The following is a 27,515-nucleotide window of genomic DNA, read 5'->3' as shown; positions in this document are numbered from 1 at the left end:
CCCTCCTCTCAGACCCTACATAGGTACTGAACTCTATAGTAGTAACACTAGTATTAAAACTAGTATTAGTACGACTAACCCCCTCCTCTCAGACCCTACATAGGTACTGAACTCTATAGTAGTAACACTAGTATTAAACTAGTATTAGTACGACTAACCCCCTCCTCTCAGACCCTACATAGGTACTGAACTCTATAGTAGTAACACTAGTATTAAACTAGTATTAGTACGACTAACCCCCTCCTCTCAGACCCTACATAGGTACTGAACTCTATAGTAGTAACACTAGTATTAAACTAGTATTAGTACGACTAACCCCCTCCTCTCAGACCCTACATAGGTACTGAACTCTATAGTAGTAACACTAGTATTAAACTAGTATTAGTACGACTAACCCCCTCCTCTCAGACCCTACATAGGTACTGAACTCTATAGTAGTAACACTAGTATTAAACTAGTATTAGTACGACTAACCCCCTCCTCTCAGACCCTACATAGGTACTGAACTCTATAGTAGTAACACTAGTATTAAACTAGTATTAGTACGACTAACCCCCTCCTCTCAGACCCTACATAGGTACTGAACTCTATAGTAGTAACACTAGTATTAAACTAGTATTAGTACGACTAACCCCCTCCTCTCAGACCCTACATAGGTACTGAACTCTATAGTAGTAACACTAGTAGTTAAACTAGTATTAGTACGACTAACCCCCTCCTCTCAGACCCTACATAGGTACTGAACTCTATAGTAGTAACACTAGTATTAAACTAGTATTAGTACGACTAACCCCCTCCTCTCAGACCCTACATAGGTACTGAACTCTATAGTAGTAACACTAGTATTAAACTAGTATTAGTACGACTAACCCCCTCCTCTCAGACCCTACATAGGTACTGAACTCTATAGTAGTAACACTAGTGTTAAACTAGTATTAGTACGACTAACCCCCTCCTCTCAGACCCTACATAGGTACTGAACTCTATAGTAGTAACACTAGTATTAAACTAGTATTAGTACGACTAACCCCCTCCTCTCAGACCCTACATAGGTACTGAACTCTATAGTAGTAACACTAGTATTAAACTAGTATTAGTACGACTAACCCCCTCCTCTCAGACCCTACATAGGTACTGAACTCTATAGTAGTAACACTAGTATTAAACTAGTATTAGTACGACTAACCCCCTCCTCTCAGACCCTACATAGGTACTGAACTCTATAGTAGTAACACTAGTATTAAACTAGTATTAGTACGACTAACCCCCTCCTCTCAGACCCTACATAGGTACTGAACTCTATAGTAGTAACACTAGTGTTAAACTAGTATTAGTACGACTAACCCCCTCCTCTCAGACCCTACATAGGTACTGAACTCTATAGTAGTAACACTAGTATTAAACTAGTATTAGTACGACTAACCCCCTCCTCTCAGACCCTACATAGGTACTGAACTCTATAGTAGTAACACTAGTATTAAACTAGTATTAGTACGACTAACCCCCTCCTCTCAGACCCTACATAGGTACTGAACTCTATAGTAGTAACACTAGTATTAAACTAGTATTAGTACGACTAACCCCCTCCTCTCAGACCCTACATAGGTACTGAACTCTATAGTAGTAACACTAGTATTAAACTAGTATTAGTACGACTAACCCCCTCCTCTCAGACCCTACATAGGTACTGAACTCTATAGTAGTAACACTAGTATTAAACTAGTATTAGTACGACTAACCCCCTCCTCTCAGACCCTACATAGGTACTGAACTCTATAGTAGTAACACTAGTATTAAACTAGTATTAGTACGACTAACCCCCTCCTCTCAGACCCTACATAGGTACTGAACTCTATAGTAGTAACACTAGTGTTAAACTAGTATTAGTACGACTAACCCCCTCCTCTCAGACCCTACATAGGTACTGAACTCTATAGTAGTAACACTAGTATTAAACTAGTATTAGTACGACTAACCCCCTCCTCTCAGACCCTACATAGGTACTGAACTCTATAGTAGTAACACTAGTATTAAACTAGTATTAGTACGACTAACCCCCTCCTCTCAGACCCTACATAGGTACTGAACTCTATAGTAGTAACACTAGTATTAAACTAGTATTAGTACGACTAACCCCCTCCTCTCAGACCCTACATAGGTACTGAACTCTATAGTAGTAACACTAGTATTAAACTAGTATTAGTACGACTAACCCCCTCCTCTCAGACCCTACATAGGTACTGAACTCTATAGTAGTAACACTAGTATTAAACTAGTATTAGTACGACTAACCCCCTCCTCTCAGACCCTACATAGGTACTGAACTCTATAGTAGTAACACTAGTGTTAAACTAGTATTAGTACGACTAACCCCCTCCTCTCAGACCCTACATAGGTACTGAACTCTATAGTAGTAACACTAGTGTTAAACTAGTATTAGTACGACTAACCCCCTCCTCTCAGACCCTACATAGGTACTGAACTCTATAGTAGTAACACTAGTATTAAACTAGTATTAGTACGACTAACCCCCTCCTCTCAGACCCTACATAGGTACTGAACTCTATAGTAGTAACACTAGTATTAAACTAGTATTAGTACGACTAACCCCCTCCTCTCAGACCCTACATAGGTACTGAACTCTATAGTAGTAACACTAGTGTTAAACTAGTATTAGTACGACTAACCCCCTCCTCTCAGACCCTACATAGGTACTGAACTCTATAGTAGTAACACTAGTTTAAACTAGTATTAGTACGACTAACCCCCTCCTCTCAGACCCTACATAGGTACTGAACTCTATAGTAGTAACACTAGTATTAAACTAGTATTAGTACGACTAACCCCCTCCTCTCAGACCCTACATAGGTACTGAACTCTATAGTAGTAACACTAGTGTTAAACTAGTATTAGTACGACTAACCCCCTCCTCTCAGACCCTACATAGGTACTGAACTCTATAGTAGTAACACTAGTATTAAACTAGTATTAGTACGACTAACCCCCTCCTCTCAGACCCTACATAGGTACTGAACTCTATAGTAGTAACACTAGTATTAAACTAGTATTAGTACGACTAACCCCCTCCTCTCAGACCCTACATAGGTACTGAACTCTATAGTAGTAACACTAGTATTAAACTAGTATTAGTACGACTAACCCCCTCCTCTCAGACCCTACATAGGTACTGAACTCTATAGTAGTAACACTAGTATTAAACTAGTATTAGTCACGACTAACCCCCTCCTCTCAGACCCTACATAGGTACTGAACTCTATAGTAGTAACACTAGTGTTAAACTAGTATTAGTACGACTAACCCCCTCCTCTCAGACCCTACATAGGTACTGAACTCTATAGTAGTAACACTAGTGTTAAACTAGTATTAGTACGACTAACCCCCTCCTCTCAGACCCTACATAGGTACTGAACTCTATAGTAGTAACACTAGTATTAAACTAGTATTAGTACGACTAACCCCCTCCTCTCAGACCCTACATAGGTACTGAACTCTATAGTAGTAACACTAGTATTAAACTAGTATTAGTACGACTAACCCCCTCCTCTCAGACCCTACATAGGTACTGAACTCTATAGTAGTAACACTAGTATTAAACTAGTATTAGTACGACTAACCCCCTCCTCTCAGACCCTACATAGGTACTGAACTCTATAGTAGTAACACTAGTATTAAACTAGTATTAGTACGACTAACCCCCTCCTCTCAGACCCTACATAGGTACTGAACTCTATAGTAGTAACACTAGTGTTAAACTAGTATTAGTACGACTAACCCCCTCCTCTCAGACCCTACATAGGTACTGAACTCTATAGTAGTAACACTAGTGTTAAACTAGTATTAGTACGACTAACCCCCTCCTCTCAGACCCTACATAGGTACTGAACTCTATAGTAGTAACACTAGTGTTAAACTAGTATTAGTACGACTAACCCCCTCCTCTCAGACCCTACATAGGTACTGAACTCTATAGTAGTAACACTAGTATTAAACTAGTATTAGTATGACTAACCCCCTCCTCTCAGACCCTACATAGGTACTGAACTCTATAGTAGTAACACTAGTGTTAAACTAGTATTAGTACGACTAACCCCCTCCTCTCAGACCCTACATAGGTACTGAACTCTATAGTAGTAACACTAGTGTTAAACTAGTATTAGTACGACTAACCCCCTCCTCTCAGACCCTACATAGGTACTGAACTCTATAGTAGTAACACTAGTGTTAAACTAGTATTAGTACGACTAACCCCCTCCTCTCAGACCCTACATAGGTACTGAACTCTATAGTAGTAACACTAGTATTAAACTAGTATTAGTACGACTAACCCCCTCCTCTCAGACCCTACATAGGTACTGAACTCTATAGTAGTAACACTAGTATTAAACTAGTATTAGTACGACTAACCCCCTCCTCTCAGACCCTACATAGGTACTGAACTCTATAGTAGTAACACTAGTATTAAACTAGTATTAGTACGACTAACCCCCTCCTCTCAGACCCTACATAGGTACTGAACTCTATAGTAGTAACACTAGTATTAAACTAGTATTAGTACGACTAACCCCCTCCTCTCAGACCCTACATAGGTACTGAACTCTATAGTAGTAACACTAGTGTTAAACTAGTATTAGTACGACTAACCCCCTCCTCTCAGACCCTACATAGGTACTGAACTCTATAGTAGTAACACTAGTGTTAAACTAGTATTAGTACGACTAACCCCCTCCTCTCAGACCCTACATAGGTACTGAACTCTATAGTAGTAACACTAGTGTTAAACTAGTATTAGTACGACTAACCCCTCCTCTCAGACCCTACATAGGTACTGAACTCTATAGTAGTAACACTAGTATTAAACTAGTATTAGTATGACTAACCCCCTCCTCTCAGACCCTACATAGGTACTGAACTCTATAGTAGTAACACTAGTGTTAAACTAGTATTAGTATGACTAACCCCCTCCTCTCAGACCCTACATAGGTACTGAACTCTATAGTAGTAACACTAGTATTAAACTAGTATTAGTACGACTAACCCCCTCCTCTCAGACCCTACATAGGTACTGAACTCTATAGTAGTAACACTAGTGTTAAACTAGTATTAGTACGACTAACCCCCTCCTCTCAGACCCTACATAGGTACTGAACTCTATAGTAGTAACACTAGTATTAAACTAGTATTAGTACGACTAACCCCCTCCTCTCAGACCCTACATAGGTACTGAACTCTATAGTAGTAACACTAGTGTTAAACTAGTATTAGTACGACTAACCCCCTCCTCTCAGACCCTACATAGGTACTGAACTCTATAGTAGTAACACTAGTGTTAAACTAGTGTTAGTACGACTAACCCCCTCCTCTCAGACCCTACATAGGTACTGAACTCTATAGTAGTAACACTAGTGTTAAACTAGTATTAGTACGACTAACCCCCTCCTCTCAGACCCTACATAGGTACTGAACTCTATAGTAGTAACACTAGTGTTAAACTAGTATTAGTACGACTAACCCCCTCCTCTCAGACCCTACATAGGTACTGAACTCTATAGTAGTAACACTAGTATTAAACTAGTATTAGTACGACTAACCCCCTCCTCTCAGACCCTACATAGGTACTGAACTCTATAGTAGTAACACTAGTATTAAACTAGTATTAGTACGACTAACCCCCTCCTCTCAGACCCTACATAGGTACTGAACTCTATAGTAGTAACACTAGTATTAACTAGTATTAGTATGACTAACCCCCTCCTCTCAGACCCTACATAGGTACTGAACTCTATAGTAGTAACACTAGTATTAAACTAGTATTAGTACGACTAACCCCCTCCTCTCAGACCCTACATAGGTACTGAACTCTATAGTAGTAACACTAGTATTAAACTAGTATTAGTACGACTAACCCCCTCCTCTCAGACCCTACATAGGTACTGAACTCTATAGTAGTAACACTAGTGTTAAACTAGTATTAGTAGTGCGTGCGTGCGTGCGCGTGTGTGCGTGCGTGCGTGTGTGCGTGCGTGCGCGTGCGTGCGTGCGCGTGTGCGTGTGTGTGCGTGCGCGTGTGTGTGTGTGCGTGCGCGTGCGTGCGCGTGCGTGAGGGCGTTAACCTGCTGTGGTCCCGCCCCCAGGTCCCACGAGCGGCTGCTGGTGTCGCCGGACCGTCTGGAGGACCGCCTCTACGGCCATGCCGTCTCCGGGGGCGACCGCGGCGTGGGGGGCGGGGGGGGGGGCGTGCCCACCATGGGGCGGCTCAGCCACCAGAAGGCCCAGTCCCAGCAGAACATCTGCGCCACGCCCACCCCCGACCGCCACCACATGGTCAAGATGAACTCCCACCCCACCTCGGGCCACGGGGGGGGCTGGGAGCCCCACGGGGGGGCGGGGCCCCAGGGGGGGGGCTGGGACCCCCACCAGGGCGGGGGGACCATGGGGGCGGGGCACCCGGGCGCCCGCAGGATGGCGTTCGCCACCAAGCGCCAGAGCACCGTGGAGCAGCTGCACTACATCCCTGGGGGGGGGCGGGGGGAGCGGGGGGGGGCAGGGGCTGAGGACCGCCAGCAAGAACGAGGTCACGGTGTGAGGGGGGGGGGGCAGGAGAGAAGCCCACCGGAGCACTGACGGAGAGACAGAGGGGAGGGGGGAGGGCACATCCTCACAAGCCTAACTCCACCCCTGCCAACCGCTTCCCAGAGAACTCCGCCCCCGGTAACCGCATCCCTGGAAACTCCGCCCACTTTAACGTGTCGCCCGGTAACTAAGACCAAAGTATTCTTGTTCTTGGTAACCAATACCCTGGTAACTCCGCCCCCTGGTATTAACTACCCTGGTAACTCCGCCCCCTGGTATTAACTACCCTGGTCACTCCGCCCCCTGGTATTAACTACCCTGGTAACTCCGCCCCCTGGTATTAACTACACTGGTAACTCCGCCCCCTGGTATTAACTACCCTGGTAACGCCCCCCCCGGTTCCCAGGAGCCCCCCCCCCCCCGCTAACCCCACCCCCTGGCGCCCCGCCCCCTGATACCCCCCTTCAGTGACACCCCCCTTCAGTGACCCCTGGTCCCTGAATCCAGAGAACGAAATAAGAAGAGAGACACATGCTCCTAGACCACTGCGGCCCTGGAGGCGGGGTCAAACCAGCCTCTGGAGGCGGGGCCAAACCAGCCTCTGGAGGCGGGGCCAAACCAGCCTCTGGAGGCGGGGCCAAACCAGCCTCTGGAGGCGGAGTCAAACCAGCCTCTGGAGGCGGGGTCGAACCAGCCTCTGGAGGCGGGGTCAAACCAGCCTCTGGAGGCGGGGCCAAACCAGCCTCTGGAGGCGGGGCCAAACCAGCCTCTGGAGGCGGGGCCAAACCAGCCTCTGGAGGCGGAGTCAAACCAGCCTCTGGAGGCGGGGTCGAACCAGCCTCTGGAGGCGGGGTCGAACCAGCCTCTGGAGGCGAGGTCGAACCAGCCTCTGGAGGCGAGGTCAAACCAGCCTCTGGAGGCGGAGTCAAACCAGCCTTTGGAGGCGGAGTCAAACCAGCCTCTGGAGGCGGAGTCAAACCAGCCTCTGATTGGAGTGGGGTGAATGAACACCAGATAAAGGGGGTCCCCTCTGAGAGAGGAGCAATGGGTCCAGATAAAGGGGGTCCCCTCTGAGAGAGGAGCTATGGGTCCAGATAAAGGGGGTCCCCTCTGAGAGAGGAGCAATGGGTCCAGATAAAGGGGGTCCCTTCTGAGAGAGAGGCCTGTTTGAGGACGCTGGGCACCGAGGGGTTTCTGGAGCAGTCTGTGAGGGCTGTTGGGCACACTCAGACTCCCGACCATCAGCTTGCCTCAACAGTATTTAAAAAAGAATATCAACAACATTTAATATCAAATAGTTGAAAGGGCTTTTGTATTGAATTAATCTGTTGTAACTATAAATATTAATCCCCCTGTAGGTTATTGTGTGTATTATTATAAAGAAATACAACCAGAATCATATTTCTCCTTGAGCCAATCAGCTTGATACCTCGATGGCTGTTGCCGTCCAATTGGACGTTCAAGCTGGCCATCATTTTTATTTGCTCAAGCTGTGATCGGCTGATCATCGTCAATAGACGGTACAAACGATGAAGGAGCTGGCCTGAATCGGCTTCAAAGACAATCGGCTTCAGCCTGAACACGTGGAGGACGGGCTGCTCCTCACTGCTCGCAGGACAGGCTCCCAAACACTTTACAGAGCGCTGCGTCCATGGTTCCTACAGTACGGCCCTTAACCCTTAACCCTTAACCAGCGTTCCTACAGTACGGCCCTTAACAGGCTCCCAAACACTTTACAGAGTGCTGCGTCCATGGTTCCTACAGTACGGCCCTTAACCCTTAACCCTTAACCATGGTTCCTACAGTACGGCCCTTAACAGGCTCCCAAACACTTTACAGAGCGCTGCGTCCATGGTTCCTACAGTACGGCCCTTAACCCTTAACCAGCGTTCCTACAGTACGGCCCTTAACAGGCTCCCAAACACTTTACAGAGCGCTGCGTCCATGGTTCCTACAGTACGGCCCTTAAACCTTAACCAGCGTTCCTACAGTACGGCCCTTAACAGGCTCCCAAACACTTTACAGAGCGCTGCGTCCATGGTTCCTACAGTACGGCCCTTAACCCTTAACCAGCCTTCCTACAGTACGGCCCTTAACAGGCTCCCAAACACTTTACAGAGCGCTGCGTCCATGGTTCCTACAGTACGGCCCTTAACCCTTAACCATGGTCCCTACAGTACGGCCCTTAAACCTTAACCAGCGTTCTTACATTACGGCCCTTGACCCTTAGCCATGGTTCTTACATTACGACCCTTAATCAGCGTTCTTACATTACAGCCCTTAACCCTTAACCATGGTTCTTACTTAGCATTAGCGTTATTGTACTTCCCCTGTGCTATTTGACCTCCACCAGCTCGCCATGGACTAGGAGCGGGAATTAGGGCTTTAGGGTTTAGGGGTTAGGAGTTTAGGGGTTAGGGTTTATGGTTTAGGGGTAAGGGATTAGGGGTTAGGGGTTTAGGGTTGGCGAGGTGGGGAGCGAGGGCATTGAACACTGCACACCTAAGGGCTATGTCGTGTGATCCATGTGTCCGTGACCTGTACAGTATAACCTCTGCTTCACGGCCCCTCCGGCCCGCGGGGGGCCGGTCTTTGTACATAGCGTGGGTGAAAAGGGGAAGAGATGGAGATATATTCTAGACATGCTAGGCCTACTCTGCTTTCATTTCTGGTGGGATTAGACTAAACGACTTGTAATACTGTCAATGATGATCGACTTGTTTGCCAAATTCCTCTTTTCGTCGCCATCTTGTATCCAGCATCTTTTTGTTTTGTTTTTTCGCGAAGGGGAGTCAGGGTGGCTGCAATAATGTCACAGTGATGTCACAGTGCAGTGATGTCACAGTGATGTCATAATGTCATGATGTCATGGGTTTAATCTTTTTAAGAACAAGACTGTGAGATGGACCTTAACGCTCTTCCCTCCTCCTCATTCCCAGGGAACCAAGAGCTCTTCTGAGGAGAGGCCCTCGACTTGGCAACTCAGAAACAGTTGCGAATACAAACTTCAGACGAATACAAACTTTAGACGAACAATTGCTCGAAGTGATAAAAGCTAGACCTTTGGAACGGTTCTTACTGATGTTATCGATCCTGAAGGCTTATCGTTGACTTATTGTCAATGCTGCCGTTGTCACGGTTATCATAAATTAACTTCTTTATTTATTTGTGTCGTATATTCGTGTTAATTTCATTTTATAATCCTGGATTTTAAAAAATTCCGAAAAAAAAGGATTTGTGTAAAGACAACCGAAAAAAAAGCTGATGCAATCAAAGACGAAAAGCATGAGGACGTCGGGGCGGCTGCGGGCGACCTCACGTGACGCCTGTCTGTGTGGTGCACCATGTGTGCGTTTGTTCCCCCGTTTGTGTGCCGATAATTGTGCGTACAATTGTAACCTCCTTTTCTTCGGAATGCCGGCCACCCAGTCTGGCCCCCAGTCCCCCCCAGTCTGGCCCCCAGTCCCCCCCAGTCTGGCCCCCAGTCCCCCCCAGTCTGGCCCCCAGTCCCCCCCAGTCTGGCCCCCAGTCTGGCCCCCAGTCCCCCCCAGTCTGGCCCCCAGTCCCCCCCAGTCTGGCCCCCAGTCCCCCCCAGTCTGGCCCCCAGTCCCCCCCAGTCTGGCCCCCAGTCTGGCCCCCAGTCCCCCCCTCCCCCCCAGCGACTCCATGGACCGGTACTCTTAACTCGAGGCCTCAAGTTGATAGATAAACAAATGCACTCATGAAACTCAAAGATTAGTCCCGGCTTTTCCTTTCCAGCGAGTTTACTTTACACGTCAAAGAACATAGATTTGAAAAAGAGCTTAAAATATCTGTACAGTCCCATTTATTCACGTGTTGATTTGAGAAAACGTTAAAGTAAACCAATGATTGCATCGATGTATTGAGGATCCCCTCGCCATGAGCCTACTGAGACCCCCATCGAGAGCCATCGGCTGCTCAGTGCACCGCCGTCCTTAGCTCCCCCTGGTCCCTGGGTTCTGAAGGATCGTGTTGGGGTACAGGCGCCCCTAGGCCCTGGTCTAGGGGCGGCTGGATGGCTTTGACCTCCAGGACATCAGAGGGCAACACCGGAGACGCACATGGTTTAATTGATGTGCGAGGGTGACAGGAAGTAGGGAACATGTTTTATGGATCAGTATTTATTATGTTTCCTATATTCTCCACCTGCAGCCTCAAGAGTTCTGGTTCATTTAAGCTGTGTATGTGTGTGTGTGTGTGTGTGTGTCAGGTTGTGTATCACAGTGGGACAAGGAAGCATGGGCATAGTTGTATTCTCAAAGCTACTTTGCTTAACTTACCTCATGCTAGCTGTATGCTATCAGGCTAGCTGTTTGCTATCAGGCTAGCTGTTTGCTATCATGCTAGCTCTTTATTTAATTCGTCCCTTGTATGTTGGTTTCCAAACACGTCCTACACCCTTTTCTTATTGGTCATCACTTCTCACATTTGTAGAGCCATCCTGTTATTATAATAAAAAAACATCCCAAAACCATATTTGTCGCCAGTGATTTGCAACATTATCGGAAAACAAAAAATAGAGCTACAGAAATATGATCCAAAAACGCTCTAAATATATATTCGGCCTATTTTTATAAATATTGAACTATTATTATTATTAATAATGGTATAAGTGTTATTCGTTTTATGGAATTATTAATATGTGTATTATTGTTATGGCATTATTGTTAATAATGGTACCGTTATTATTTGTTAATGATCTTGTTGATGTTATATTATTGGGTCAATGTGTGGTTCCCCGTCTTCAAGTGTGATACTACTATTACAAACATCGCAGCCTCATGTTAGGATTTGGTTCTAACTGTGTGTGTGTGTGTGTGTGTGTGTGTGTGGGGGGGGGGGGGCTGATTCAGTGCCAAACACAGATATCACACTTTGTTTAACGCCATGTGTGTTCTCTGAAAGAGACCACACACACACACAAACTACCGGAGGTGTTGGTTTGTGTGTGTGTAAAATATTCACAGATATATGACGCAGTATTCATCTGGCGTGACGTGAGGGGAATTGTTTCAGACGTGTTTGTGCGCGCGCGCGCACACACACACACACACACACACACACACACACACACACACACACACACACACACACACACACACACACACACACACACACACACACACACACACACACACACACACACACACACACACACACACAGTGTCGGGGTTCGGTCAATAACATTTTGTTTTAATGGTATCTGTAATGGAATGCAAATTATTATTCTGCACACGTGCAATGCTGCGCACGCTCACACATTGTAATGTTATGAAGCATGCGCCGTAATGATATCTTTAATTGACTAATTAACATTTCACACACTAGCTGTGAAGATGAACACACACACACACACACACACACACACACACACACACACACACACACACACACACACACACACACACACACACACACACACACACACACACAAAGGTTTAACGACAAAGAGCAACAGACTGCACTGTAATGATTTCTCTCTCGCGCTGCTGGAGCAAAATAAATAAATAAAAACACGCACATGCGCGCTCATGCGTGTGCGCGTACATTTATTCCTTCGATTTTCACCACGGAGGACAAATCCAATGCTAGGAACGCCAGAAATGTGAAATAAAGCACGGCGTGGACGGGGGATCGGGGTCCTACAGCGGTACCTGTGGGGGTCTCTGGACCCGGAACCATTAGGCAGACAGGAAACTCCCATTTTAACGGCGGCGGCAGCGGCCGTCCAGACGGGGCGCCTCACACACTGACACGGGGCGGAGAACACTCCGCCGCTGGAGAAAGACGAGAAAAAAACACACGGACCGACGGAAAACACGCGGTTCGGCGGAAACGGAGAGTACGCGATTCGAGCACACGGAGCCGGGACTCGAACCATGGACCGATCGGGGCCCAGTGGGCGGAAACACTAGTTTTAGCGAGCGAGCGGAACGCAGCCCTCCTGGGTCGATGGAGTCGGAGGCCTCACTGGGTGTGGAGAGCAGGCCCCGCTGACACGCTGCGAGCCCCCCGACCTCACGGTGCCCCGGCCCGGCCTGGCCTCCGCTGCTGCATCCTCCCACCGCCCGTCGTCGAGCCCCGCCGTGAGATCAGGTAAACTCCGTCAGACAAAGGCAGGGGACAATTTCGAGGCAAGCGCGAGCTCCGTTAGCACTAGCCGCCGTTGGCTACCTAGCCTGCTAGCCTAGCCTGTTAGCCGCGGTGGCTAGGCTACACGGCTGGAACGCATCCTTTATGCCCCGCACGCTAGTGCGTGTTGTTCCGCGCACGGCTCTGTGCACTGTTCAGCCCGAACCCTCACTTCGAGCCCGGATCACCACATCTACCCCGCTGGGGGGGTCTTCTGCATGGCTCTTTTTGCTTTTAATCACGTTTGTATCGAAGTTGCGTGATCGGTAGAGCTGGGTCTCTCCCCGTAGACCTACACCGCTGAACGGTCCCGGTTACACCGTCGTGTTGTGTTCCAGGCTGCAGACCCCCGGAGCTGGTTGTCGAGGGAGACGAGAGAGTGTACGGTCGGTTCCCCGTCTCCCCGGTCGGTCTGCAGGAGGTCTGCTCGCTGCTCAGTCCTCCGGTAAGATGCCAAACTTGTCAAAATATGGCGCCATTTGGCCACACACACACACACACACACACACACACACACACACACACACACACACACACACACACACACACACACACACACACACACACACACACACACACACACACACACACACACACACACACACACACACACACACACACACACACACACACACACACAGTGTTTTGTAACGAGAGGTTGTGTTTCTCGGTTGAATGAAGCGTGGAGTTAACGTGGTACCGATCACGTAGCGGACCGAGTGGATTATGTTCAGGGAAAACATATTCAACGGATTTAGTTTTCTAACTGACGTGATGGGTGCCGGTAGGGGGGGGGGAGACACTGGTTCCGTCCCAGTCAGGTGTAATAAAACCTTCAACATGTTGTTGCTGTTCATTGATATCTTTCTGACAATAGCTCACAATTACATGGTACAGGATGTAAGGATACATGTACAGGTCGGCTCTAATGAGGATACCAATAATAACAAGCATCTAAACAGTCTTAATTCATCACTGTTGCTTATAAAACGGCTGTTCTTAGTCATTCGACATTTTCTGTATAATTTCCTTTCTATTATATTGTAATTATTTATTTTATTCGAATTGTGGCTCACTGTCGCCCTAGACCAGAACCCTAGACCCCTTCCACTCTGGACCCTAGACCCCTTCCACTCTGGACCCTAGACCCCTTCCACTCTGGACCCTAGACCCCTTCCACTCTGGACCCTGGACCCCTTCCAGTCTGGACCTTAGACCCCTTCCACTCTGGACCCTAGACCCCTTCCAGTCTGGACCCTAGACCCCTTCCAGTCTGGATCCTAGACCCCTTCCAGTCTGGACCCTAGACCCCTTCCACTCTGGACCCTAGACCCCTTCCACTCTGGACCCTAGACCCCTTCCACTCTGGACCCTAGACCCCTTCCACTCTGGACCCTAGACCCCTTCCAGTCTGGACCCTAGACCCCTTCCAGTCTGGACCCTAGACCCCTTCCAGTCTGGATCCTAGACCCCTTCCAGTCTGGATCCTAGACCCCTTCCAGTCTGGACCCTAGACCCCTTCCACTCTGGACCCTAGACCCCTTCCACTCTGGACCCTAGACCCCTTCCAGTCTGGACCCTAGACCCCTTCCAGTCTGGACCCTAGACCCCTTCCACTCTGGACCCTAGACCCCTTCCACTCTGGACCCTAGACCCCTTCCACTCTGGACCCTAGACCCCTTCCACTCTGGACCCTAGACCCCTTCCACTCTGGACCCTAGACCCCTTCCACTCCGGACCCTAGACCAGAACCCCCAACCCCTTCCACTCTGGACCCTAGACCCCTTCCACTCTGGACCCTAGACCCCTTCCAGTCTGGACCCTAGACCCCTTCCACTCTGGACCCTAAACCCCTTCCACTCTGGACCCTAGACCAGAACCCCCGACCCCTTCCACTCTGGACCCTAGACCGGATCTCCTCCACCCCGGGAATGGGATCAGGATTCCTGGCGCTCCAGAGCTGGAGGTTGGAGCGACGCGGTTTAGTTTAAATTTAGCCGTCCTCTAGCCCCCCCCCCCCCTCCTCCTCCTCCTCCGGGCTGAGAGGAGCCCCCCCCCCCCCACCAGGACCCCTTGCTGCTCACTCGCCCGCAGAGAGCGAGAGCTGGCCCTCGCTCTCTCTCTCTCTCTGTCTCTCTCTCTCTCCCCCTGTGTCTCTGTCTCTCTCCCCCTGTGTCTCTGTCTCTCTCTCTCTCTGTCTCTCTCTCTCTCTCTGTCTCTCTCTCTCTGTCTCTCTCTCTCTCTCTGTCTCTCTCTCTCCCCCTGTGTCTCTGTCTCTGTCTCTCTCTGTCTCTGTCTCACTCTCTCTCTCTCTCTCTCTCCCTCTGTCTCTCTCTCTCTCTCTCTCACTCTGTCTCTCTCCTCTCTCTCTCACTCTGTCTCTCTCTCTCTCACTCTGTCTCTCTCACTCTCTCTTCCTCTGCATCACTGCCTCCAACACCTGGCTGAAGCTCCTTAACCTATCAGACGAGCCATCTGTTTCAGTTCAGTACAGAGCATCAGTCCATGAGCAGAGACCGTCAGTTAAGACTGTCAGTACCGACCTTCAGTACAAACTGTCAGTACTGACCGTCGGATTGTCAGTCCAGAGCGTCAGTCCATCAGTCCAGAGCGTCAGTCCAGAGCGTCAGTCCGTCAGTCCAGAGTGTCAGTCCATCAGTCCAGAGCGTCAGTCCAGAGTGTCAGTCCGTCAGTCCAGAGTGTCAGTCCATCAGTCCAGAGCGTCAGTCCAGAGCGTCAGTCCAGAGCGTCAGTCCGTCAGTCCAGAGTGTCAGTCCATCAGTCCAGAGCGTCAGTCCAGAGCGTCAGTCCAGAGCGTCAGTCCGTCAGTCCAGAGCGTCAGTCCATCAGTCCAGAGTATCAGTCCCCCCCCCCCCCCCTCCCTCCTAGACCCCTCAGTTCAACCCTTTGTATCTAGTTCTCTTAGTGGTGGATCGAGCTGAAACAGGTTCACTGGCTCCTAGCTAAACAAGTTCACTGAAGTCTGGGGGGGTCTACACCAGTCTGGGGGGGGGGGGGGTCTACACCCGTCTGGGAGGGGGGGGTCTACACCAGTCTGAGAGGGGGGTCTACACCAGTCTGGGGGGGGGGGGGGGTCTACACCAGTCTGGGGGGGGGGGGTCTACACCCGTCTGGGAGGGGGGGGGTCTACACCAGTCTGGGAGGGGGGGGTCTACACCAGTCTGGGAGGGGGGGGGGGGGTTCTACAAAAGTCTGGGAGGGGGGGGGGTCTACACCAGTCTGGGGGGGGGGGGTCTACACCAGTCTGGGGGGGGTCTACAAAAGTCTGGGGGGGGGTGGGGTCTACACCAGCCTGGGGGGGGGGGGGGGGGGGGGGGGCTATTTGAACATCAATACACTCAAAACCTTTTTCCTTCCTCTTCCCCCTTTTTCCCCCTTATTTTAAAGGTATTTTTAAAGTGTTTTAAAATGATGTATTTAGCCTAGCATAGTGAGGGCTAACCCAGGCTACAGGCTAACTGCCTGGAGGCCACTTCTAATATCGCTCAAAAGCAGTAGCATGACTATGGTCCCTACACATAAAACAAAGCACCAGAACGTAGTTGGCGTACCCAGAGTTTATTAAAGAAGACTGTTCTACAAGACAGCAGTCCCCCTACCAACTCCTCTCCTCGGAAAGGCCATTCAAGGCGATGCAAAAGGAAGACAAAAAACACGTATACTTTGTTGTTTGTGGCAGTTTGGTCCACTCGAAGTTGATAATACATTTTGGAATAGTTTGAATAAAGTTAGAAAAATTCCCAGAAAGCAATTCTGTGTCAGCAACCGCAGGGTATCGTTTATAAATTATAGATTCCAAAACCTTCCTTCTTCAACCAAACTCCGGTGCATTCGGTAATCGACATGTATGGACTTCCTGTAAACATGGACCTGCTGGAAAGGCCCAGACTTGGAACAGTCCTTTTTAATAAACTCCAGGTTTGTTAGCTACGCTGTTGGTGCTTTGTTTTATGTGCAGAAACCCTGCTACCTCAGAGGTTTGGTGATGTTTTGAGCAATCTTAGTAGTTAAGAACATGCAGATTTGGAGGCGTTTGTGAGATGCCCCTAGCCCCTGCACTGTTAGCCATGTGTCCGTCAGCGCGGCTCCGGAGAAGCTCTGTACTGGTTGATCAACGGAGAAAAAAAAAGGTCTGGACGGCTTATTTGATCTGTTTTCTTGCAGAAAAATACCCCCGGTTAAATTTTCGCCGGACTTGCACTTTAAGCTGCTCATGATTGTTCATCATTCAAACTAGTACATTGATAAGTTGCATTGTTATCGTTGGGGTTGATTAGTTTCTGTGTACCCTCAGCACGGGTTAACCCAGACAGGAGATGTGTGGATCCTTGTACCCTTGGGTGGGGTTTTATTGACCCCGGTCTGGTTGTTTCCTCAGGCCCTGTGATTGGTCCTCTCTCAGAAGAGGAGGAGCCACTGGTCATCGCGGTGGGCCCTGAGACGCCTCTCCAACACTACACGCTGCCCTCCAGCCCGCCCCCCCCAGCTCAGCCTGTCCAACACTAACCTCACCGGCCCCAGAGTCCCTGCGCCCCCCGTCCCGGTGGCTGCACCCTGCGCCCCCCGTCCCGGAGGCTGCACCCTGCGCCCCCCGTCCCGGAGGCTGCACCCCCTCCCGGAGGCCGCCCCCAGTCAGAAGAGGGGCTAGCGTCAGCCCGGGCTCCCTCCCCCCGCCGCCGGGGGACATGTTCCAGTTCAGCAAGTACCCCATGGACATCCTGGAGATGCTGAGCGGCCACCAGGCGCACCAGTTCAAGGGGCTGGGGCTGGAGCGCCAGCTGAGCCACCACCAGCAGCAGGTGCAGCTGCAGCACCAGCAGCAGCTGCAGCCGCAGCACCAGGCGGCCGCCGACTCCTCCGGGGGGCTGCTGTCGGTGTCGGGCCTGGGCCTGGGCTCGCTGCAGGGCTCCCTGCAGGGGTCCCGGGGCAACGCCTTCGCCGACTCCTCCTCCATCTTTGCCAAGATGAGCGCCCCGCCGCCCCCCCCCCCCCATCCCCCATCAGAGCCAGTCGTCCTCCTCCTCCTCGTCCTCCCACAGCTCCCGCAAGTCCAGCAAGATGGGCGGGGGCGGGGGGGCCGGCGCCTCCTCGGGGTACCCCCAGTTCCTGCGGCCCTTCCACCCGGCCGAGGCCGCCCTGGCCCAGGAGCAGCTCCACCCGGGGATGGGCCGCTTCGACTTCGGTGGCGGCGGCGGCGGCGGCGTGGGCAGCTCGGCGCCGCCGCCGCCGCCGCTGCACCCGGGGCTCTCGGTCCCCCAGCCCGCGCCCGGCCCCTCCTCCTCCTCCCCCTCTCCCTCCTCCTCGGGGGGCGCGGGCGCCAACAACCCCCCCGGGGGCGCGGCGGTGCCCCTGGTGGGGCAGGCGGACCCCCGCAGCCTCCACCAGCAGTTCAGCTGCATGCTGGCGGCCAACCAGTACTTCCTGTCGGGCGTGCCCACCAACAGCAGCCTGGAGCAGTTCCTGGTGCAGCAGGGGGGGCACAACCACCTGGGGCTGGGGCTGGGCCAGGGGGCGGGGGACCCCAACCCGGCCCTGGCCCCGCCCCCCGCCCTGCACTCCTCCCACGGCCACTCCCACTCGGCCCCCCAGCAGCAGCAGCAGCAGCAGCTGCCCCCCCACTCCCTGTCCCACCCCCACAGCCACGCCCACCACCCCCACCCGCTGCACCCCGCCCCCCAGCCCGCCCCCCTCGGGGGCTTCGACTTCCAGGGCATCCCCGTGCTCTCCTCCAATCAGATCGCCTCGCTGATGCAGCAGGAGTCGGGGCTGCCGCTGCCCCTCCCCCTCCACCTCTCCCTGTCCAAGGAGGAGGCGGCCAAGGCGGGGGACTCCTCCTCCTCCTCCGCCTCCAGCGGGGGCAGCCGCCGGAAGAAGGCCATGGCGGGGTACCTCCCCCAGAGGAAGTCGGAGAGCGCCAGCCACACTAGCCACGCCCACAGCAGCGGGGGCGGCGTGGGCAACTGCCACAACAGCTCGTCCTCCTCCGGGGGCCACGGCTCCTCCTCCAGCCTGGTGGGCGGGGGCGAGCCCCACCACTCCTCCCACCACTCCTCCTCCTCCTCCTCCCAGCAGCCCTCCTCCTCCGCCGCCGCCTCCTCCGCCGCGCCCTCCTCCAACCCCACCTCCGTGCTGGTCGCCAACGGCAACCAGCCCAAGCCGCAGGAGGGCCAGGGCTCGTCTGGGGGCGGCGGGGGCCCCGGCCAGGCGGAGCCCGAGGCGCTGTACCACTGCGGCGAGTGCGGCAAGACCTTCACCCACCTGTCCAGCCTGCGGCGCCACCTGCGCTCCCACGGCCTCACGCCCGAGAGCCAGGCCAAGCGCGGCGGCGGCGGCGGTGGTGGCGGCGGCGGGCGCGACTCGCCCAGCCCCGAGCGCGTCTTCTGCTGCGGCGACTGCGGCAAGGGCTTCAAGAAGCGCGGCCACCTGCTGCAGCACAGCGTCACGCACTCACAGAACCGGCCCTTCGCCTGCACCGTGTGCCAGAAGTCCTTCAACCGCCGCGAGTCGCTGACGCGCCACGAGAAGATCCACGACGACAAGCCCTTCCGCTGCCCCGCCTGCGGCCGCTGCTTCAGGGAGAGCACCTCCCTGCTGAACCACGCCGCCTCGGGCACCTGCGGCAAGCCGCCGCGCAGCGCCAAGCACCGGCCCGGGGGCCCCGGGGGGGGCGGGGGCCACGGCGCCGGGGGCTCCGGGAAGGGGGGAGGGGGAGGGGGGGGCGACGGCTCATCGGGGGGGATGTCCAACAACAACAACAAGTACAGCCCGGACTACAGCCGCGGGCGCTACCAGGGCCACGGGCCCTACGGCGCGGCGGACGACTACCACCGCCGCTCGCACTCCTCCTCGGTGTACTCCTCGGACGGCTCCCTGGGCAACGGCATGAGCGGCCAGACGCTGCGCAAGGCCCCCCTGGCGCCCACGCTGCACCCCCACCCCCAGAGCCAGCACCAGCACCACCCGCCGCAGCAGCAGCACCCCCACCCCCACCACCAGCACCTGCCACTGTCCTCGCTGCTGGACGACTCGGAGGACGAGGTCACCAGCAGCGCCATGTCAGCCATCGCCGCCGCCGCCGCCGCCTCCTGCGACATCAGCTCGGAGGGGCGAGAGGAGCGCCGCGACATCATCGGCGGGCTGCTGGGCGGGCTGGGCTTCGGCCCCATGGGGGGGCCGTCGGGCGGCGGGGGCCTGGGGGGCTCCACCATGCCCCTGTCCCACCCCAACCACCCCCAGCCCAAGGCCAAGCGGCCCCGCAAGCCCCGCGACAAGCGGGACCCGGGCAGCATCGTGCGGCGCCGCCGCAGCCCGGGGCCCCCCGGGGACGGCTCGGAGCGCCCCTACTCCTGCCAGTCCTGCGGCAAGCGCTTCCGGCGCGCCGAGACGCTGCGGCGGCACACGCGCGTGCACACGGGCGAGAAGCCGCACGCCTGCGACGTCTGTGGCAAGACGTTCCGCGAGCCCTTCCACCTCACCAAGCACCTCACGGTGCACTCGGGCCAGAAGAACTACAAGTGCCACATCTGCGGCAAGGTGTTCGCCTACGCCCAGAGCCTGGTGCGCCACGGCAAGCTGCACCGCAAGGGCGAGATTGACAGCCAGGGCCGCCGCGTCAAGGGCGGGCCGGGGGCCGGCCTGGGGGGCCACGCCGGGACCCCCGCCGGGGACTTCTACTCGCCCTCGTCCTCGGGCGGCGCCCCGTCCTACGCCCAGGGGGACAAGTCGCCCACGCACGGCACGCCGTCCCAGCGGCTGTACACCTGCACGGTGTGCTGGAAGTCGTTCCGCCACCACTTCCACCTCACGGCGCACCAGCAGACGGCGCACGGCGCCGGGGCGGGCGCCGACAAGTCGTACCGCTGCGACGCCTGCGGCAAGTCGTTCGCCTACTCCAACAGCCTGGTGCGCCACAAGCTGTCCCAGCACGGGCTGGAGCGCGCCGGGCAGCGCGCCGGCCCCCCGCCGCCCGGCGGAGGGTACTCCCCCGGCTACTACGAGCAGGGCGGGGCGGCGGGGTACCCCGGGGGGGGGTCCTCCCACGGGGGGCAGCAGGGGGCCGGCCAGCAGCAGCAGCAGCAGCAGCACCCTTTTCAGTACCGGTCCAAAGCCCCCCCCCGGAGGCAGGGCCAGACCCGGAAGCACCAGAAGAAGAAGAGGAAGGTGGTGATCCACAGCATCATGCGTGACGGCAAGCTGGTGGGCATCCCGCTGAGCCGGGCCACGCGCCGCAAGCTGCTGCTGATCCGCAGGAAGCGCGGCAAGATGCAGGCGCAGCTCAACCGCAAGAAGCTGCTGGCCCAGCTGCGGATCAAGGGCGGCGGCGGCATGAGGGTGAAGGCGTGGTGCGGCGGGCCGGTGAAGGTGGCGGGCCTGTCCTCCATGGAGGTGCCCCTGAAGAGGTTCCCCTGCCCCGTGTGCCCCAGCACCATGTACGCCCGCCGCGCCTCGCTGCTGCTGCACCGCGCCACGCGCCACCCGCCCCGTGGTGCCGGCCAGGCCGCCCGGCGGCGCTGCCAGGTGTGCGGGAAGCGCTCGTCCACGCTGGGCCGCGCGCTGCGGCACCGCGGGCGCCACCTGCGAGGCGGGGCCTTCCGCTGCCAGAAGTGCCGCCACAGCTTCTGGAACGCCAAGCTGCTGGGACGGCACCGCTTCTCCTGCCGCGGCATGACGGGGGGAGGCAGCGGCAACTGGGGGCTGCTGAGGACCAAGTCCCCCTCGGCCGCCCAGGACGGACCCCCTCCCCCCGCCACCCCCACGGCCGCCGTCGACCCGGAGGCCCCGCCCCTGGCCACGCCCCCCCCGCTGCAGGTCCACTCCCCCCCGCCGGGGGACATGTCCCCGGGCGCCATGCCGGTCGCCATGCCGATCCCCGCCCAGGGGGGGGGGGCGGTGGAGCGCTCCACGGTGCTGACCGAGTACAGCCAGTAAAGACCTTTTGTACACGGTCTGGCCCCGCCCACCCGGACACGCCCCCCCCCCTGGATACCAGCGCACCGCGGAGATCGGGGGCGGGACCACGGCGGTGCGGAGACACGGCAGAGGCCCGTCGACCCGTCACTCCCCCGGGGGCGGGGCTGCCACGGAGACCATGTGACTATGAGTAGCCCCCCCCCGGCCCTGCCAGTGAGCAGGAGCCCCGTACTACTAGTAGTAGTGTAGTAGTACCACCTCGTAGGACTCGTACCTGCCCCTCTATGTTCCTTGTTACTCACTTCAATGGTTATAGTCTGTTGTCAAGCGTGTTTCTTTGTACCCCACTGGAGAATTTTGCTCTCCCCTTTTCTAAATATATATAAGTATATCCAACGGTGTGGAGGGGGGGCCCCTAGCCCGGCCTCAGAACAGGGGGGCCCTCGGGCTCAGGGGCCTCTGGCCGCCACACTTCCTGTCCTGACAGGAAGTGGGGTCTTGATCTGGTTTGGTGTCCTCCTCAGGCCTGTGATGGGAGGGAGGGAGGGAGGGAGGGAGGGGGGAGGCGGCTAGGAGTCACGGCCGAGGGGTCAGGCTCGTAGGCCTCTTTTAGGTCCTCTCGCAGGCGGAACACCCCCGCTGAGGGACAGGATGTTGGGGAACGGGGGGGGGGGGGTGTACTGTACAATTCGTATTATATTTTATTATATATTGATCATTTGCTGTTTTATACTCCAAGTATCATTTCTTTGTATGGTTGTTCTTGGGTGGGTGGGTGGGCAGAGGAAGGGAAGATGTTTGTAAAACAGGATGAGTGTAATGTATCGATGTGAACTTTAACCCCGTCTCTCCTAGCCTCCTATGCCAGTTTTGCCCAAAGTTTTTTCTTTTTTTTGTAACAAAAGCGTGTAAACATAGTTCATTATTTAGGTCCTGTCAGTGTTCTTATGTTTTTTATTTCTTGTTTTCTCCCATTTCTGTCAAACTAAAACATGTAATATTACTAAATCCTTTTTCTTTGCCTACAGTGAGTTGTTGAAACCCCTCAGAAGTCAAATAAATTCTAAAATGCTTTTCTGTGCCGCAGTTGTGATTATATTCCACCTCTGACCAAACCGTTTGAGAGAGGACTCTTACCACAATGACCATGGTAGAACATCTGTGCATTAATGTGCATTAATGTGCATTAATGTGCATTGATGTGCATTGATGTGCATTGATGTGCATTGATGTGCACTGTAATGATGCGGAGGGTGTAGGAGGATGTTGGGGATATTATTGGGTGAGTGCAGCGCTCGACCATCGTTTTTTAAAGGTCCCGTGACATGCCCCCAGGTGTGAGGTGATTAGCCGGTACAAGCCGTTTTGGAAATCTGTCCCTTATTACATCATGGGTGGGCGTGTCCACATAGATGTGTGCTGGATAGATCAGTCTACCAGCCTACCCAGTGGACTGTAGCAAACGTTGCTCATCTATCCTCATACATCTATGTGGACACGCACACCTGTGATGTCATAAAGGACAGATTTCCAAACGGCTTGTAACGGCTATTCAACCCACACCTGGTGGCATGTCATAGGACATTTAACAAATCAACTTCTATCTTCCAAGTATTCAAAACAGAATTTCGATATCAATTATACTTTTTTCAGAATCCGTTTCATTTTATACCTGCTTGGTATATTTCAGTTTGTCTCATGACGTTGAGGCTGGAGCCTGAGGTCGTTCTCATTGACGCCAGAGGTCCTTTATGGAGATTCTTGGCACACTCTATTAAGCTCCATTGAATCGAACTTGGTCGCAGTTCCATTAGAATTCCACTGGAGGTGATCGCTTGAGTACAGATTGAATGGGGATCTATGGAGCTAGACGGCTAAATGTATCTTTCCCCTGCTTTTCGTTGAATCGCAGATTTCATTGTAGAATCTGCAAGTTCAATATAGATTATAGTTAAAAAATTCAAATGAATGAGTACTTTTCTCCTTTCGATTCCTTACAGTTTGGGCCGTACACGCTAGCATTCTGCTACAGCATGCTGATATGTCAGGGACGGACTTGAGAATGATTACGACCAGAGCTTGACGGCAGCTGAAGCAGAATCAGAAACATCTTAAGGAGGACCTTCGGTTGAGGTTAATTGTTATACATTATATAATATATACATCTTAAATGTGCGGAAGTACCAAAGTGACTCAGAACTCGCTGTAGAGCAGGACCTCTGGCAGTCTGAACATATGTGCCGTTATCGTCTTTTTTAACTGATTTTTAGGAAAGATAAATGAACCAATATACAGCTGAGTATTATCTTAGCCCCCCCCTTTTGAATGCAACTTTCAAATTAATTGACAAAAATGACTCCCTGAGAAAAGTGGAATGAAACCCATAGACTCCCATTCATTCTGCACTGCCCCGCGAGCGCCCTCACATGGACAAATGTGTTACCGCAACCAGTTCAGAAACCGGAAGTTAGCAGAGAGGGCCGGCCAGCTCTCTTCCGATTAGACATTCTCTGGTGACACTAGCCAAGGCGGTTTATAAGCGATAGCCCAAGGGGGATATAAAAGCTAAACAGCATACGTGGGTTGTGGCTTGCTCCCACCATACATGCGATAAAATGGAAAATCAAGAAAAATCCTGCGCAAGATTGCGGGCGAAAGATGCGACAGGATCTAAACCAACGAATGTCAGTGTTTCCCGTGTTAATCATTAAATAAATGATTGCCATCGCATTAGCATTATATCGTTTGAATGTTCTATAGGAATTGCCTTTATAACAAGCAAAACTACAAAATCGCAAATATGTGCTAATCGCTAGTTAGCGAACATGCTAACTACTAGCGATCTTTACAACATGGATGACGGTTCATGACAACTTGACATATCTCTGTCCCAACAGCAACGATGTCCATTTGTTCCATGTTCTAGGGACTCCAGGTTGAAGATCATCCCATCGTTGAGGTAATCCCTTACCAAGTAAGGCAATAGTTTGTTATTAAAACGCTTATTAGCCTCGAGAATGATGGATCAATTTGATGTCATTTTTGACAAACCTACCTACCTACAGTTGGTAGGGAAGACAGACAGACAGACAGGTAGGTAGGGCAGGAAGGTAGGTAACCTACCTGTCTGTCTGCCTCCTTTCCTTAACCTTTGTGGAAAACGTCATTGGGTCAAGGAGAGATGAAAAGGTGCTTCCTGTCGAACATAGGCAAATAGAGCACTGATTAAAATAAACTCGACTTTTCCTAACCAACCTCGTTGCGCGATTGCTGACCTTTAGCGTCTCTAGTGTGAAACTACAAATTTCCGAAGATGGACTACAACAAGGTATCTTTCGATCCAAGCATTCCTGTCATATTGATTTCAATCAGGTTGTCGCCAGCAGTGAGAATCACTTAGGTCGGACTTGGCCAGCGGGAATATTTTAGGCCACTTGAATCCTAATTCTAATGTTAAAAAAAAGTTGATTAAACTTATGTTGATGTTGAAATTAACTGCCCCCAGTAGTCTTTCTTAAACGTGAATTTGGCATTTTATTTTTCTGGTGTAAATTATTGCTAACGGAAATAACTATTATGATGTTGGTCTTCTTTGAGTTCTTTATTATCTTTAGGGTTTTCAATTCAGTTAGGCTATTTCTACGGCACCTTGCTTGACTGCTATTTTGTAAGTGCTTTATAGACTTCGAATAAAGTGACATTATGTGCAGCTAATCCATTTCCACCACTTTCCACTGTGAAGTTTCATGTAATTTTATTTATTAACCAACTAACTAACCAAATATTGCCGCTGTAAAGGATTATGGGATACCACTATCTCCTTTCGTAAAGGAAGCTCAGGAGTAACCTATGCTGCAGGAGGGTTAAAGGATGCATCGAGGCTCCTTTCCTAAGCATTTTTAGAATTCGAACAACCTCTCCTCCAAATATTTCAGGTTCATATCATTAGGAAAGGAAATGGTAAAAAACAGAATCCAGAGGCCCCAGAGCTAGCCAACTAATCACGTGTTCTCTGGACGGGGGAGCAGGAAGCCTGAAGGGGGGTGGGGGGGGCTGAAGTGGGGGCGTGGATTTGGCGGGAGGCCTGAAGGGGGCGTGGCTTCGGCGGGGGGCCTCGGGGAGCCTCGACTCCCCTACTGGATCCCTTACTGGTGGTAACACGGGAGATCAGTTGAATTAAATTAAAATCACTTAACACATTGAAAGTTTCAACATGTAAACATTTGATGTCGCCAATCTTTTTTGAGACATTTGTCAAGCAATTGGCGTCTTGTTCCTTCATGGTTTCTCCTTCGCTTCATGCAGAGTAGCAGTCGTCTGCTGGAAACACAGCGGGCGGAATGTGGATGTGGACGTGTAGGTTATATCTGTTGGTCCCGGAGCCCATGCAGGGCTGCAGTACCGCGGGAGGACCACCAGGGGGCGGTAGACGACGCCTCATGGAGGTCAAATAAACAACCACAGCGCTCAACTGGATTGTGTCTATACACGAAGAAAGCTCTACCCGTGGATGTTTAATGAGATAATGCAGTGTAAGTGACACACAATCACTTTCAAATCGCTCAATTGTCCCTGGAAACAGTCTGTAATCTAATCCAATCTAAGGGCATCGCTGCGGTGTTTGGTGTGTGAGGGGGCAGCTGTAAATTCTCCACTGCATTGAGTGGTGGTGAACCCTCCTGTAATCCTACACTGTGTAGCCTCCAGCGTAGTTTAACTGTAATCCTACTTTACACTGTGTAGCCTCCACCGTAGTTTAACTCAACAGGCCTTCATAAGCAGACATCAGAGCAGTCAATAAATCAACAGCAGAAAAGGCTACGAAGTATTGTCTGGAGTTGGAGGAAAATAATAGTAGTGCTAATACTTTATATTTTAAGTATTTAAATAATAGTTGTCGGCTAATGTTTGACTTATTCTGCGTTAACTGTTCAACCATGACGATATAGCAGCGTTAATGTCTGGAGATCTGGACGCAATGAGTCCCTGCTTTTAGAGCCGTGCTTTGACTAAGCGGTCAGTTGGTGGCCACAGCAGGGTTTATACGAGCTGACATTAGGGTGAAGTACTGTAGCGGGCGATCACTCTTTCCACCAGACGGCCGCTAATCCACCTGGAGCTCTCGATCCCACTCGCTGAGAGGCTTTATCGGCAGGGGAAACAACGCACAGCGCCTGGCAGAACGATGACACAGGATGAGACAAACCGAACGCACAGCTGCAGTTAAAGATATGAAATAAATGTGTCAACAGAGCTGTGTAACGTGGAAAGATAAGAGTGCAATTTATTTAAAATAAATTGTGCTTTTGCTGTTAAAAATAGTATAGATATACTGTATATGTATGTGTGTAAATGTGGACATTGCAGAACAAATATCGGGGGAATTTGCAATCCTGGTATCGGTATGGAAACAACCGTAGGGACAACCGTAGTGGACAGGGGACAACCGTAGTGGACATAGGGCAGGGGACAACCGTAGTGACAGGGGACAACCGTAGTGGGCAGGGGACAACCGTAGTGGACAGGGGACAAACCGTAGTGGACAGGGGACAACCGTAGTGGACAGGGACAACCGTAGTGGACAAGGGGACAACCGTAGTGGACAGGGGACAACCGTAGTGGACAGGGGACAACCGTAGTGGACATAGGGCAGGGGACAACCGTAGTGGACAGGGGACAACCGTAGTGGGCAGGGACAACCGTAGTGGACAGGGGACAACCGTAGTGGACATAGGGCAGGGACAACCGTAGTGGGCAGGGGACAACGTAGTGGACAGGGGACAACCGTAGTGGGCAGGGACAACCGTAGTGGACAGGGGACAGGGTTTGGGGGGGGGGTT

General features: G+C 52.4%; 2 protein-coding genes across 2 annotated transcripts in view; one reads left to right on the top strand and one right to left on the bottom strand.

Annotated features, from left to right (window-relative positions):
• The first annotated feature begins 12,061 nt into the window (after window positions 1-12,061).
• LOC132451612 (zinc finger protein 865-like) lies at window positions 12,062-22,748 on the top strand. The gene is given in 5 exon segments (XM_060044193.1): window positions 12,062-12,708; window positions 13,083-13,189; window positions 17,144-17,330; window positions 17,387-17,744; window positions 17,746-22,748. Coding segments are annotated over 2 exon segments (4,242 nt in total). The 5' UTR covers window positions 12,062-12,708; window positions 13,083-13,189; window positions 17,144-17,330; window positions 17,387-17,450; the 3' UTR covers window positions 21,694-22,748.
• A 4,031-nt stretch (window positions 22,749-26,779) lies between these two features.
• LOC132451336 (protein shisa-7-like) overlaps window positions 26,780-27,515 on the bottom strand; it is a 4,472-nt gene continuing 3,736 nt past the window's right edge. Inside the window, exon 4 of the mRNA XM_060043718.1 lies at window positions 26,780-26,818. Coding sequence (XP_059899701.1) covers window positions 26,780-26,818 — 39 coding nt within the window. The remainder of the gene's footprint in view (window positions 26,819-27,515) is intronic.

This window comes from Gadus macrocephalus, chromosome 22 (genome assembly GCF_031168955.1).
Source record: "Gadus macrocephalus chromosome 22, ASM3116895v1".
Taxonomy (NCBI): Eukaryota; Metazoa; Chordata; class Actinopteri; order Gadiformes; family Gadidae; genus Gadus; species Gadus macrocephalus.
Note: the sequence above shows the minus strand (reverse complement) of the source record. Positions and strands in the feature narration are given on the sequence as shown.